Source organism: Macaca fascicularis, chromosome 7 (assembly GCF_037993035.2).
Source record: "Macaca fascicularis isolate 582-1 chromosome 7, T2T-MFA8v1.1".
NCBI classification, from domain to species: domain Eukaryota; kingdom Metazoa; phylum Chordata; class Mammalia; order Primates; family Cercopithecidae; genus Macaca; species Macaca fascicularis.
Genome location: NC_088381.1, coordinates 24,800,923 through 24,815,847, shown reverse-complemented (window position 1 = coordinate 24,815,847; position 14,925 = coordinate 24,800,923). Strand labels below are relative to the sequence as shown.

General features: G+C 40.0%; 1 protein-coding gene across 7 annotated transcripts in view; it reads right to left on the bottom strand.

Moving 5' to 3' along the window:
* Positions 1-906: 906 nt before the first annotated feature.
* The window catches only part of SLC12A1 (solute carrier family 12 member 1), a 101,535-nt gene continuing 87,516 nt past the window's right edge, over positions 907-14,925 (bottom strand). For 3 of the 7 annotated variants that reach the window (XM_005559483.4, XM_005559481.4, XM_005559484.4), the window contains exons 24-27: positions 14,489-14,575; positions 6,800-6,935; positions 3,267-3,334; positions 907-2,221 (exon numbers count right to left, since the gene is read on the bottom strand). In XM_005559483.4, coding sequence (XP_005559540.3) covers positions 2,086-2,221; positions 3,267-3,334; positions 6,800-6,935; positions 14,489-14,575 — 427 coding nt within the window. In that variant the 3' untranslated portion in view covers positions 907-2,085. Of the gene's footprint in view, positions 2,222-3,266; positions 3,335-4,886; positions 5,006-6,799; positions 6,936-13,914; positions 14,391-14,488; positions 14,576-14,925 lie in introns of those variants that run through there. The other 4 variants (XM_073995758.1, XM_065547905.2, XM_065547906.1 and 1 more) reach the window with 4 other exon arrangements.

Below are 14,925 nucleotides of genomic sequence, written 5' to 3'. Positions count from 1 at the left end.
CCAACCCTTAACCTGGAATCCAAGGGCTATACTCAGCCATCTCTTGCTACTGGCCCTCAGGAAATTCAGTAACTCAGTTTCTACTACTTTGTATGGCCCTTTGGTCCTACCCAGACTTTGTTTAATGAAGAGCTTGTTGCCCTAACAGCTAGGAGTGCTATCAGCACACAGACTTTCCCTGTCAGGCCCTTGGGGGTTTGCCTCTGCTGCACAGAGCTGCCCCACACCCACCCCCTGCCCCAGAGGTCACACCCCTTCCCAGGCAGCCCCCATGCAATAACTGATAAAAGCAGAGTACAAAAGCCTGGCCCTCTCTGCCCTGCTTGGGACAACTCTCTGTAGGGTCAGCAGAGGCTGTCGTTGGGCCTGCATCCCAGCTCACTGCTTACCTCTGTGTTTCCTGTTTCTTCCCCTCCTTCCCTCAGGTGTTAATCCCCAGGGGATCATGCTAAACTTTGTCTCAGAGTCTGTTTCCCAGGGGACCCAACTTGCAGCAGCCCAGAAAGAAACAAGAGCCAGAACGTCCTGCTAAAGAAGTTGTATTACTTCTCACCTTTCCCAGAGACCCTCAAGTATTTCAGAGAACTGTCAGGCCCACCTGAAGCTGAGTTTAGGCATTTGGATTTCCGTGCTCAAGAGAGAGGGTTTTATCGAGGGCAGAGTTAAGCACAGTGGCCCTGGATTTGGAATAGGGATAACCAGCTGCCTAAGCTTTGCTGATGGTCTCCTTTTTCTCTGGCCATCGTTCTGAACAGAGAGGCTGGGTTAGGAAGTCCTGATCTTGAATCCTAGCTTTAAACAACTGTAGATGAAGCCACTGATTGAAATCTTCAGGCTCACATCTGATATGCCATTGCACCACAATTTTAGTGACTGAAAGTAAAAACATGACCTAGACGCAAGCAATTGAATTTGAGTGCTTTTATTTCAGGTTCATATTTTCCCATATATGTTTTCAGTTAGAATGAACAGTCAAAACATGTCAAGGAGCAAAATCAAGCCATTCATCAGAAAAACAATATTTTCATTGGTTTGTCAATATGATTAAGTATTATAGGTGTACTAACAAAAATGAAAAAAATCAGTATCTGTATATTCCAAATTTTACAAGTTTTTCAACTTCACATTTTAATTATTCTTTTAAATCCATACAATCACTATAGAAAGTAACTAAATATATGATTCAGGATATATTTCTTAATAAGGGTTTGAAAACTGGTGGCACTTAGTTTTCAAGTACTCATCTATAAAGATTTCATCTGTACTAACCATTTAATTAGAAAAACTATGCAAAGTAATGCTGTAATGGAAATTTCAAAATATTTGATAGGGAGTACAATTAAAGTTTATACGTTGAGAATAGAACATATTTCATTTTATTGGAGTATATGGTGTCTTCTAATCTAGTTAATATACTTTTCAGGCAGCAGCAAATTTAAGCCATATGTTATCAATGATCGCTCAGATCACTTTAAGTATATAATCTGTTACATTAAATAACCTTATTTAGGTAACTGCTTTGAACATTTTGTAGACTCAAGTACTTCTTAAAGTTTTGAGTTATTGATTTTTAAATCTGCTTTGTAGGTATAAGCATCTGAGGGGGCCAAGCATAATTATATTCTCCAGCCTATTGGTCTTTTCCTTTGATAACCACCTGTGGTTACTATGCCAGCCTGTCAATAAGCATTTATTGAGATCCTGCTGTGGGGCTGAGACCTATACCAGGGCTGAGGAGCAAACACTCTGGAAACAAAAGATTACGTTTGTCTGGAGAAGTTTACAATCACATTGGTGGTTTTCATGAGCATAAGCTAACATGAATTTCCTTGATTTTCGTTTTTATCAACAGCAGTGACAAAAATGTTTTTCTAGGGATAGCATTGGCTTTGACAACCCCTTAAGCTGAGAAGAGAAAAAAAAGCTCGCATTAACTGATAAAAATCATGCAATGTATGTAGAATCTGGTAGGATCATCTCCAGAGGTTTGCATATCCACAGATCAGATTACAACATAAAGTACTGGAACATGTTTCTTAATTATGCATAAACATTAAGGTAAAATGTATTCTAATCTTTCATGTTTTAAGAGTAAAATGTCAAGACATTTTTGTGATTTCCTCTAACTAGTAAGACAGGTGGGAGGTTCTTTGTGAGGATTTCCAACCAAGCCATATACAACAAATCCGAAATGGATCCCTTTCTTGCCACTGGAAGACTCCTAATGACATGAAAGAAAAATTTAAAAATGAAAGTGAAAATTACTATAGGTAGTAACAGCACTAATATTTAATAACTGGCAGCTTTAACTTTTAATTTAAATAGTTAAATAACTTAACTATTTAATAACTGGCAGCCTTAACTTTTACCCCACCCCAAGATGAAAGCACCGAAATTATTTTTACTGTAGATAGCAAACTGATGTATTTTTCAGGTAATACTATCTATAAACCAGAAAAACAGGCTTAGGTATTGTAAAGACAAAACAAACATGTACATTTTCACTTTTCTTTAAATAGGGAATTTGATCAGCTAATACCTGCCCCCCTTTTTGGTATAAATGATTTTTTCCAATAATTTAAATATCTTATATTTGGGAAAAACCTCCAAAACCATCTATTGGAATCCTACCACCCAATCCAGGAGACAATTCTACAATGTCTTTGATGGATACTTATACATAGAAGTCAATTCGTGAGGTATAAATGTGAAGTACTTGGAGGTTTTCTTGTTTAAATACCAATCTTTAAGTAAACAAACATACATTTTCAGTAGATGCGACCCTAACATTTGTAAGGCTAGAGTGTGAAGAGTGAAAATGGAAATGGCTCTGCCTTTTTCTCCTACCTGGGCCTCTTCCTACACTACAGGGAGCCTCGTGAACCTGCCATGGACACAGTGGCTCAGGGACACCCACCCAGGGAAGGGGCCCGTGAGCTGTGGTGGCTGACTTGTGGCTGTTAATAGATGGGCACACACCTCTTCATAAGGCATGGCGGACAGCAAGTCCAAGTGAGGCTCTGATGCTTATGGGCCTGAGGGGTCAAGGTCTCAGGGTGGCACTTATCTTCCTTCACTGTCTAAGAAAGAATCCCATGTGTTCCAAAAAAAAAAAAAAAAACCACACACACGCACACACACACAGACAGACACACACAAAAACAAAACAAAATTCCCACCTGAAGAGTCATAAGCTTTTAAATGGATTAACCCATTAAGCCTAAGATTTATTTCTAATGTTCTTCAATGCCTGCGATGATACTTACAGGACAATGAGATTAGCAGCTCTGGAGTGCTCCTGTAAGAGTTCATTCAGTCGAACTTGGCGGTAACTCTGTGGGCAACATTCAGATTTGTTGAGTACAGTTCTACCAGAATTACGAATGAGAATTTATTTTCTTAAATCATGAACAAGCAGAAAATCTCATCTTAAAAAATGTGTAAAAATTACAATTACTTTTTCAGGCTTAGAAACTTAACAGTGTTTCAAAACCTCGTGAGAAATTTTAGAAATATAAAGAATAAGACACAGTACAAAGATTTTCATTTTGCTATAGTGGCTTATTAAATTCTAGGGAGAGGGGAAGCAAACAACATAGATAATACTAAAAAGAAGGTGTTTTCTCCTACCCTGGCCTCTTCCTACACTACAAGGAGCCTCATGAACCTGCTATGGGCACAGTGGCATGTGCCCATGCCCAGGCACAGTGGAAATGGCCAGTTTGAGGCAATAGGTTTTCTGTTTAAAAAACTTGGTCGAATCTTGATACCAATTTGATACTCTTAAGAATATAGATTGTATTCTAGTCTGCCTTTCTTTAAGCTCTCTGAATATTCTGTAAGCAGAGGGGGCTGGCTCCAATTAAAAAGCCACCAAGAGACTCACTTGGAAAAATAACCACTTTGCAGTGATGAGAGTAATGTTTACTATTGTATTTCACTGGTTCAGAAACCAAGGCTCAGATGCGTGATTTGCTCAATTATATGATAAAACTTGGTCAGAACTGGGCAGCTTATGACACACAGACTTTATGATGATTCTAGTTCAATCTCTTTTTTTCACTAAATCTAAAAGGCTTTTAGTGTTTCTTGCTCAAATTTTTCCAAGTTCAGTTCCTAATGTAGTTGATGTAGGGCATGGTGGGCAGTCAGTCCAAGCGAGGCTCTCTGAGGCTCGTGGGCCCCAGGGGTCAGGGTCTCAGGGTGGCCCTTATCTCCCTTCACTGTCCAAAATCCCACATGTTCCAGTAAAATAAAATCCTATCTGAAGAGTTATGAGCTTTTAAATTGATTAACCCATTCATCCTAAGATTTCTCTCTCTCTTTTGTTTTTTTAGACAGGGTTTCATTCCTGTCATCCAGACTAGAGTACAGTGGCATGATCTCGGCTCACCTCTGCCCCCTGGGCTCAAGTGATCCTCCTGCCTTAGCCTCCCAAGTAGCTGGGACTACACACATGCTACCTCACCAGGCTAATTTTTATATATTTTTTGTAGAGGCGGGGTTTCGCTCTGTTAACCAAGCTGGCCTTGAACTCCTGAGCTCAAGCAATCCTCCCACCTTAGCCTCCCAAAGTGCTGGGATTACTCTCTTCCCACACAAGGCAAACGGTTCTTAGACCAAGGAAAATAACTCCTTCCAGCCTCACAGGCCCATTCTATTCTGTAGTCATTTCATAACCTCTTCCATCTAGGTTACAAGGCCGCTAGCCCGTCTCTTAGAACCTCTCATTTCCTTTCCAGCGTAGAAATCTATCCTCAAGGAAATCACTTCTCAGTGTTCCATCTGCTATTCTACTACTCCTCAAGGATTGTTCAGGCCCCCTCCCTTTCCTACACATCAAGCTTGGGGATTTGCCCCCACCCAGGACTAGCAAATTGACTTTACTCACATGCCTCGAGTCAGGAAACTAAAACACCTCTTGGTCTGGGTAGACACTTTGACTGGATAGGTAGAGGCCTTTCCCACAGGGTCTGAGAAGGCCACCGTGGTCATTTCTTCCCTTCTGTCAGACATAATTCCTCAGTTTAGCCTTCCCACCTCTATACAGTCCAATAATGGACTGGCCTTTATTAGTCAAATCACCCAAGCAGTTTTTCAGGCTTTTGGTATTCAGTGAAACCTTTATATCCTTTACTGTCCTCAATCTTCAGGAAAAGTAGAACAGACTAACAGTCTTTTAAAAACACACCTCACCAAACTCAGTCACCAACTTAAAAAGGACTAGACAATACTTTTACCACTTTCCCTTCTCAGAATTCCGGCCTGTCCTCGGAATGCTACAGGTTCCAGCCCATTTGAGCTCCTGTGTGGATGCTTCTTTTTATTATGTCCCAGTCTCATTCCAGACACCAGCCCAACTTGAACTGCACCCCAAAAACTTGGGTAGAGCCTAAAAACTCACCAACCAAGCAAGTAATTACGCTGAACCCCCTTAGGTTGTCTCTAATTTGATGTCCTAAGTCCTCCCAATTCTTAGTCCTTTAATACCTGTTTTTTCTCCTTCTCTTATTTGGACCTTGTGTCTTCCGTTTAGTTTTTCAGTTTATACAAAACTGCATCCAGGCCATCACCAATCATTCTATATGACCAATGATCCTTCTAACAACCCCACAATATCACCTCTTAACACAAAATCTTCCTTCAGCTTAATCTCTCCCACTCGAGGTTCCCATGACGCCCCAATCCCGCTTGAAGCAGCTCTGAGAAACATCGCCCATTATCTCTTCATACCACACCCCAAAAACTTTCACTGCCCCAGCACTTCAACACTATTTTGTTTTATTTTTCTTATTAATATAAGAAGACAGGAATGTCAGGCCTCCGAGCCAAAGCTAAGCCATCATATCCCCTGTGACCTGCATGTACACATCCGGATGGCCGGTTGCTGCCTTAACTGATGACATTCCACCACAAAAGAAGTGAAAATGGCCTGTTCCTACCTTAACTGATGGCATTACTTTGTGAAATTCCTTTTCCTGGCTCATCCTGGCTGAAAAGCTCCCCCACTGAGCACCTTGTGACCCGTACCCCTGCCCACCAGAGAACAACCCCCTTTGACTGTAATTTTCCTTTACTTACCCAAATCCTATAAAACAGCCCCACCCCTATCTCCCTTCGCTGACTCTCTTTTTGGATTCAGCCCACCTGAACCCAGGTGAAATAAACAGCCTTGTTGCTCACACAAAGCCTGTTTGGTGGTCTCTTCACACGGACGCGCATGAAAATCACCAACTTCATTTGGCTCAGGACAGAAGGCACAGATGGGAGCATCTTACTGCACTCTCTAGAAAGGCTCACCATTTTTACATCCATATTACAATGTGTGCTGGATCCAGCTTCCATATTCATTGTTCCAATCACATCATATGTTTCCTCAGATGCCTTTATAAGTTTTTCATAGCCATCTCTTCATCAGTTTAAAATTATTTGTTATTGTGTTAAATTGTGAGTCCATCTAACTTTATCAACTTTGCATACATATTGACTCAAATTATTTTAGGCTGATGGGTCTCTCTCCTGTTCTTTAAAATGAAATTTGAAAGGAGACTTCACAATCTGTGCCAATAACCTATTTTTTAACTTTTAAAAAATAATTGACCTTATGGGAAAAATGAAACCGTTTTCTAAATAATCATATCCAGTAAATGATTGAAAAGCACTTGAAAAATGCAGAAACCTTGGATCTTGAATAATGATGTTTGATAATAAATATATTGCTTCTTTGTCTTTAAATCAACTACTGTTTCCTTTTTCAGCTAGTTAGACAGCAAAAAAATTAAGAAAGACAAGTCCTTACCTTTTCCTTGACTGCTTCCAGTTCTGCATCTGTAATTTTCCATGGAGTTTCTCTTTTTAATTTCTCAGCAGTTGTTAAATCTTTGCAGCTTTCATGGAGACGATATGGTTCAATCATCTCTTCAAAGACTTTCCAGCTAAAATTTGAATTATAAAGGAGGCCTCACAGTGGGAAACTAACTCATTATTTCACAGATACTCCAGGTATGACTGGCTCTGCTGGCTGTGGAATCAGAGCTGAATATCATGCAAATCTTTTAAGAATTATCTTTGCAGGGAATTTACTGTGAGTAAAACCATGGCTACAGTACACCCTCCCTACCCCAGAAAAGGCTTTAGTGTGTTCGAGGCCTTGTTAGCCTATTAGGTATTAGATCTTCAATATTATCACACAAACACATAGGTAGTAATTGTTCTGCAAATACATTTTCTGCATCGTGTAGTCAAAGACATAGTTGTAATGTAGATACTTTAGCACACAAATGAGTTTCCACCTGCTTATTGTACAGACTCTATGGGAGAAATTCATCAATTAACATAGGAAATGGATATGGCTACCCTCACCCTTAGTCCACATGGCAACTCCCACTCATGGCAGGAGGCCGCTGGCAGGTAAGAGGAGAGCAAGGGCTCCTACAAGTTTAATGATTGTAGAACAATTTGGATGCTTTCTGCCAATAATGCTCCCCTTGTCCTTTTGTTGTTTGATGTTGCTGTCTGAGATTTTCAAATGAGTATTATTCAGGTTCATGTTAGGAGAAAGAACAAAAATCAATAATGTTTTAATGCCTAAAAATCTGACACTATGTTAGAACATTTAAAAAGAAATTGCTGAGGAGAAAACTGGCAGCTAAGAGCTACGGAACATTTTAAAAATTACTTATAAGAATCTCATAAGATTTATTTTTAAAAACAATGATACAAAGTAAAACTTATATTTACGGCAGTAGTTGTCTCTAGTGTGCTACTTTAAGATGATCTCAAGAACAATTTATTTGGTTTTATATAATGTAGCTTAGTTATAATTTAGTAATTTTGGAATGAATAATAATTAGAATCAATATGCTGTTAAGTCAGGAAATGAAAATATGAAGTAATGAGTTCAATTATCTCACCAACTGGCCTGATTTAGGATTTGCAGATGAAAGTGCAGAGATTACAAAGGAGCAGGATGGTCCCTACTAGTGAGCCTTTGTTAAGAGACTGAAAAGATACTTAATGCGTTAGGCTTCTATTGCATTGACTTATTTAGAAAGGTAGGCAAAGACAGGGAAAGAATAAGACTGATAGGCCTTATTATTCTTTCAACTTTGATTTCCTATTTCAACAGTGTCGTGCCTTTAGAGACCTCTGGGAGTGGTCATCACTATGGAAAGGTGCTGGCTTCGGAGAGTAGGGTCTGGGTTCTTGCTCCAGCTCTTGCATTGTTCTCCTTGGCCTGGATATTCTAGGCTATAAAAGGGGAGTAACCATGGCTGCTAGAAGGGGAGTAACAATGGCTGCTAGAAACTGGTTTGAGAGTCACTGTGATAATTTGGGTGACAGTGCTCTGAAAAGCATGCAGTGCCTTGGAAAGGCAAGACGTTCACTTTACTCAGCAGCCACAGGATTGATGTTCGCAGTGGAGAGGCTTTCTGTTTAAGCTCTTCATATACTTATTTTGATCAGGATGAGAGTTTCTTTGCAGCTCAACCCAAATTCTTGTTAGAAAGCACAGTACAAAAATAGTTTCCTAAGGAATAGAAGGTGGAGTAGAGGTTGCTGGTTGTCTCCCCAGCAACTGTACTATGTTTTCCTCATTGTAGTTTCAGTGGGAATGACTTCATTGCCAGCATAGACAATCAGCACAACTCTATGTCTTCTTCCAGAGTGATTGGCCAGGTGGGCACATAACATAGGGAAACTTGAACCAATAAGTACCCATTACTATGCTGACCACAGTAATGTCTCAGTGGCTTAGGTTAGTGAAACCTGAAAGGAGCCCTGGACCCTGAGCTCACTAATTTGAGAAGAGACAAACTTTCTCTCCTATGGAACATACATGAGCAAGTAGGTAGTCCTGGTTGCAATTGACAGTCATCTTGTTTTTATAAGTGAAATCAACTTTGATGGATGCTTTTATTAAAAAAAAAAGTAAAGTAGGGAGACTGAAAGAGAATTAGTCCTTGATTACAAAATTAACCTAGATCAAGCTTAGCCTGAAATCCAAAATATGATTGTATTTTTAAGTTACATATGAAAGTAATTCCTATTGTCTAAATCACTGTGAGTTAAGTTTTCTTTTACTTGCAATTGAAACATGCTAAGTGACATGGGATGATAACGGGGCTGTATTTGCCCATTTTTGTCTTTGAACACTTACTGCTCCTTCTCTGTGTTCATCTTTGATTTGTCTATCCTTTGGATCATCTTTGAACTGGCTATTTTTCATTCTCTTCGCTAGGGGATCCTGACATAGCTCAAGATTTCTATTTTGATTCTCATTAAATCTGATTTTTTCCTTATAAGTACTTTTAATTGACTCTAGAATAAGCCAAGTGTTACATGCTATTAAATATAAATAAGAATTCAATTGTTAAAATACACTGCTGCCTTCCCCATCCTTGTTCCTCATAACAAAGTTTAAAATTTTTAAAATTACATAATATTTTCCCCCCAAGTCCACATAAAATTTCTTCTCTCAAAGTAATGTACCAATTGTTTCTGGGACTACTCTAGCATCTTTAAACTAAATTACCTACTTAATTTTTTCTAGTTTCTCTTTGATTTCCACATAAAGATTGTTATCTTTTTGTCCTAAGACTTTTAATTCAGTCTATACAATAAAAGATGGAATTTAAGCACAAGAGCTTTTCAGTTTCTCCTGGCTCAATTATTTTCTCATTAACTTTGCTTTTATACTCCCTTTCACCCTTGCCCTACCATGTTTATAGATAATGTTTCTATGATAAAATTCCTCCATCAAGACTTACTGATGTTTTATGGGTAGTTGAAAGATTTATTAAAGGCAATTTGAGGGCATTTAAAATTAGCCTCCAACATGGAAATCATTGACAAGCTATTTTTGACATATTGTGTATCACCTGGTGACCAAGAAAGAATAGTGATCAGGGGATAGTTGTTAACAGTAGGTAAGGGCTGCCTGGCCAAGGTCCAGGTGGGAGCTGAAATTGAGCCAGTGTTCTATTTTCTAAACGTTAGCTCCTGCGTCTGGGGCTGCATCAGCCCAGAGGAAGAGTTCTCTTTCTCTGATTAGACCATCCAGAGGAGTTGCCTTAATTAAGGTATTACAAATATGCCAGATGCGCTACTAGTGGCCATCTGTGAGATTTACTGAATGACCGTACTGTGTTCTACATTAGGGTTACTTTCAAGTATTGGAACAGCCATTGCCAACATCAGATAGGGACTGTTTTATAAAGTAATATGACATCACTGTGGCAGGAGGCTGAAGAGAAGAGGATGGCTCTTCCAGCACACTCCTTCTGGTGGCCTCCTGTTTCGTCAGCAGGGTATATTGGTCACAAGGATTCTTTTATTTTAGTAAGAATGGATTTTTTTTTTCTGCATTTTCCTTAATACCTTGAAACAACAGAGAGAAAACCTCCAAAATTTTGAAAACTAATTGATTTCCTGACAAAAAAAAATTAATTCTCTTTATTCCAGGATAATGAGGACATGTGACAAACACCAAATGAACACAGTGGACATCAGAAGAGGACATCCAGGACAAAGGTCAGAGTAGTAAGAAGAAGAGTGTCCAGACTACGAAAAGTATTCAAAGAAAAAAGAGGCTTGGTTAATGGAAGAGGTACATCAGCCTCAGCAATAGGACAGAAAGGATGGCTATGCAGGGTGGTGACCGTGGCAGCTGGACAGACTAGTATGAAAGGAGAAGGATATAAGGACTTGGGTTGAGAAAACTAGACTGACAAGTAAAGAGACAAAGAAATATAGGCACAAATTAGTCAGCAAAACATTGATAATGTCAGCAAACACTGGTAATGCTTAGCTAAGGATAAGACCAACAACCGCAAGGAGAATTTGGCTACAAGAAGTGGGTGAGGCCAGGTGTGCTGGCTCATGCCTGTCATTCCAGTACTTTGGGAAGCCAAGGTGGCAGGATCAGTTAAGCCCAGGGGTTTGAGACCAGTCAGGGCAACATAGTGAGACTTTTTCTTTACCAGAAAAAAAGCTGGGGGTAGTGGCTCATGCCTGTAGACCCAGCTACTCAAGAGGCTGAGGCAGGAGGATCTCTTGAGCCCGGAAGTTAGAGGCTACGATGAGCTATGATTGTACCACTGCAACCTAGCCTAGATGACAGTGAGATCCTGTCTCAAAAAAAAAAAAAAAAAAAAAAAAAAAAAGGTGGATAGTTCATGTTCAGTAGGGCTTATAGGAAATCCAAAGTCAGTAGAAGACACAGTGACTACCCACTAGACAACAGAAAATGGCCCTATCTTGCAGAGCACTGGCCGGCTATGCCCTATTGCTAAGTGGCATGTACTAAGGAATTGTTGGACTTGCTGATATGAAAGAGGATGTATTTCTACCAATTAGAGCCATATGATGAGCTTGTTTGATTATATCGCTGCAAATGCCAAAATGCAATGATATAGAGAATGGAAATTCTTTGAATAAAAAGTGGAAGGCTACCAGAGATTACCATATGACCACCCAGTTAATATCAGAATGTTAATTACATTTGTCAATGAGAATTATGTGTTCTTAGTTTTTCTTATGCATTTATAACTATAGAAATACAAGAATGTAATGCATTAGAGTATGATGTAAAGAAATATCACAAAGTAATAACCAGTTTCACCCTGTCGATTATAGCTTTCTTATCACAGTTAATTTATTTCTTTTCTCTCCCTCTTTTTTTTTTTTTTGAGATGGAGTCTCGCTCTGTTGCTAAGGCTATAATGCAATGGTATGATCTCGGCTCACCACAACCTCTACCTCCCGGATCCAAGTGATTCTCCTGCCTCAGTCTCCCGAGTAGTTTGGATTACAGGCGCCCACAACCACGCTTGGCTAATTTTTGTATTTTTATTAGAGACAGGGTTTCACCATGTTGGTCAGTCTGGTCTCAAACTCCTGACCTCAGGTGATCTGCCTGCCTCGGCCTCCCAAAGTGCTGGGATTACAGGTATAAGTCACCGTGCCCGGCTCTTTTTTCTTTTCTTTCTTTTTTTTTTTTTTTTTGAGACAGGGTCTCAAAAAAGAGACTCTTGTCACCCAGCCTGCAGTGCAGTGGGGTGATCATGGCTCACTGTAGCCTTGACATCCCAGGTTCACGTGATCCTCCTGCTTCAGCCTCCTGAGTATCTAGGACTACAGGCATACACCACCAAGCCTGGTGAATTTTTTCTATTTTGGGGGGTCTTGGTATGTCGCCCAGGCTGCTCTGGAACTCCTGGGCTCAAGCAATCCTCCTGTCTTGCCCTCCCAAAGTGCTGAGGTTACAGGTGTGAACCACCACGCCTTGCAGTTAAGGTGTTTTGTAAAACCATTTTAACTGACTCACTGCCTTGGAAGGATCATGAGTAACCTCAAAGAATATGAAATTCAAGTTTGTTTGATCAGTAAGAATGCATCTTAAATTGGAATAATTTTCAGTTAGTTATTAAGCTCATATAGAATAGCAATAAATCAAAAGAAGGAAAGAGTCAAGAAGCCTTGAAAAACATGGAATTATAATCCATCAAGAAGTACAAAAGGGGCTGGGTGTGGTGGCTAACACCTGTAATCCCGGCACTTTGGGAGGCTGAGGCAAGCAGATCACAAGGTTAGGAGATCGAGACCATCCTGGTCAACATGGTGAAACCCCGTCTCTACTAAAAAAAAAAAAAATACAAAAATTAACTGGGCGTGGTGGTGCGTGCCTGTAATCCCGGCTATTCAGCAGCTGAGTGAGGCAGGAGAATCCCTTGAACCAGGGCGTCGGAGGTTGCAGTGAGCCAAGATGGCGCCATTGCACTCCAGCCTGGCAACAGAGCTAGACTCCATTTAAAAAAAAAAACAAAAAAAGAAGTACAAAAGGAAGAAGAAATGATGGTCAACAGAAAAGGGAAGAGATCTGACAGAACCGTGATAATCTAAGCCATTCTGGGACCTTCACATCCCTCTGTATGATTCCTCTTGGAGGCCCCACTCCACACGAAATCAAATGTATTAAATTGCATCTGAGTGCAACACAAAATATGATTTTAGATTATAAATAATTGAAAACATTTTGTAATTGTTAAATGATAACTCTAAATATTTAATTTAATTTATAATTGGCCATGGTTTCTAAACAATCTTCTTGCACCCTTGCAAACTACTGTGAAGATCTAACCTACAAGTGTTTTCAAATATCAGTGTTGCCAGGTGTAATGGCTCATGCCTGTAATCCCAGCACTTTGGGAGGCTAAGGCGGGCAGATCACTCAAGCTCAGGGGCTTGAGACCAGCCTGGGCAACATGGCGAAAGCCCGTCTCTACCAAAAAATTAACCAGGTGTGGTGGCACGTGCTTGTGGTCCCAGCTACCTAGGAGGCCAAGGTGGGAGAATGACCTGAGTCCAGGAGGCAGAGGTTGTTGTGAGCTGAGATTGCACTGCTACACTCCATCCTGGATGACAGAGTGAGACCCTGTCTCAAAAAAAACCCCCAAAAATATCATTGTTATAAGCTGAATGCTTGTGTCCCCCCACCCAAATTCATGTGTTGAAGCCCTAACTTCCATGTGATAGTATTTGGAGGTGAAGCCTTTGGGTGGTAATTAGGTTGAGATGAGTTCATGAGGGTAGGTTCCCTATTATAGGATTAGTGCTCTTATAGGAAGAGAAAGAGAGAATTCTTTCCACCATGTGAGGACATAGCAAGGAGGCGGCCATCTGCACACCACCAAGAGGGCCCTCAAAGGAAATTGAGTAAGTTAGCACCTTGAACTTGGACTTCCCAGAACTTCGCCAGAACTGTGAGAAATAAATGTCTGTTGTTTAATCCACCCAGTCCATGGCATTTTGGTATAGCAGCCTTAGCTGACAAAGACACTAATGGAGTTGATAAATATAACAATTAATGAGGATTAAAATAATGTCACATTTTGAAGATATTTAAATGATTACTTTGATTTTGTCATTTTCTTTTTTTATTTTGGAGCCAATACATTTCTTTTCCAGGCTTCAGATAGTTTTAGACATCCCCGCAAAATTCACAGGCCTTACCTGTTGGGCCTTTAGTGCCTAAAAGCTAAAATGACCCTGGGGAGTTGGTATTGTCCGTGTGCCGAGAAGACACGAGCTGTTTCCACATCTTCTCCATCAGAGCTCCCCATCCAGGCTGCTCCACGAGTAACTCTGAATAACAAAACTTGCCCTGATGGCTCCGGTCAGAATAGTATGACCTTGCGCTTCCTGCTACTCTTGCCACCATAGAAACCGAGAACAGGAAGGGCAATTCTAAACTACGAACTAATCTGTTTCAACAATTCTCCCTCTCAGGCTTGTCTTCACTGTAAAGGCTTTTCTTCCCTTTAGAATGTACTTGTTAGTTCTTCATGATTATTTGAAGGCCCTTCTTATTAGATCCCATTAAGAAGTCACTGCAGTAAATACATAACATTTTTACTGTTGATAATCAACACAAAAGAGAATGAGAGAGTCCATGGGTAATCAATGGATCTTGTTTAATATTTCATACCTCTCTTTGTTTGGCTTAATGTTGATGTCACCAATGATGTGGATGTCTGCAAATTTTATCCTAAATTTGCTCAGAAGGGAAGCCATTCTGAAAATATGAGAGGAAAATACTTCATCATTGCATATTTAACTATTTTCAATCAAAGAGTTTTGTGTTTGAGTTAAGATATCAAAAGCAATCATGTCTTATTTCAGCTTAGCTTTCAGACAGAGGCTTTTTGGTTGGTGTTTGATTTTCATTACAGTACTTGATGAACACATTAAGTGTGGACCAAGCTATTTCACTGAAGGCATAAAGAAACCCCTGTAGGTGCAGACACTGGCAACAGCCAATCCAACCCTGCATTTATGTCACAGGGAACAGAATGCAAATCTGTCCACATTTCTTGTTATTTGAAAGACAGCAAGTCTTAATACTTATGGACTATAATATTGGTA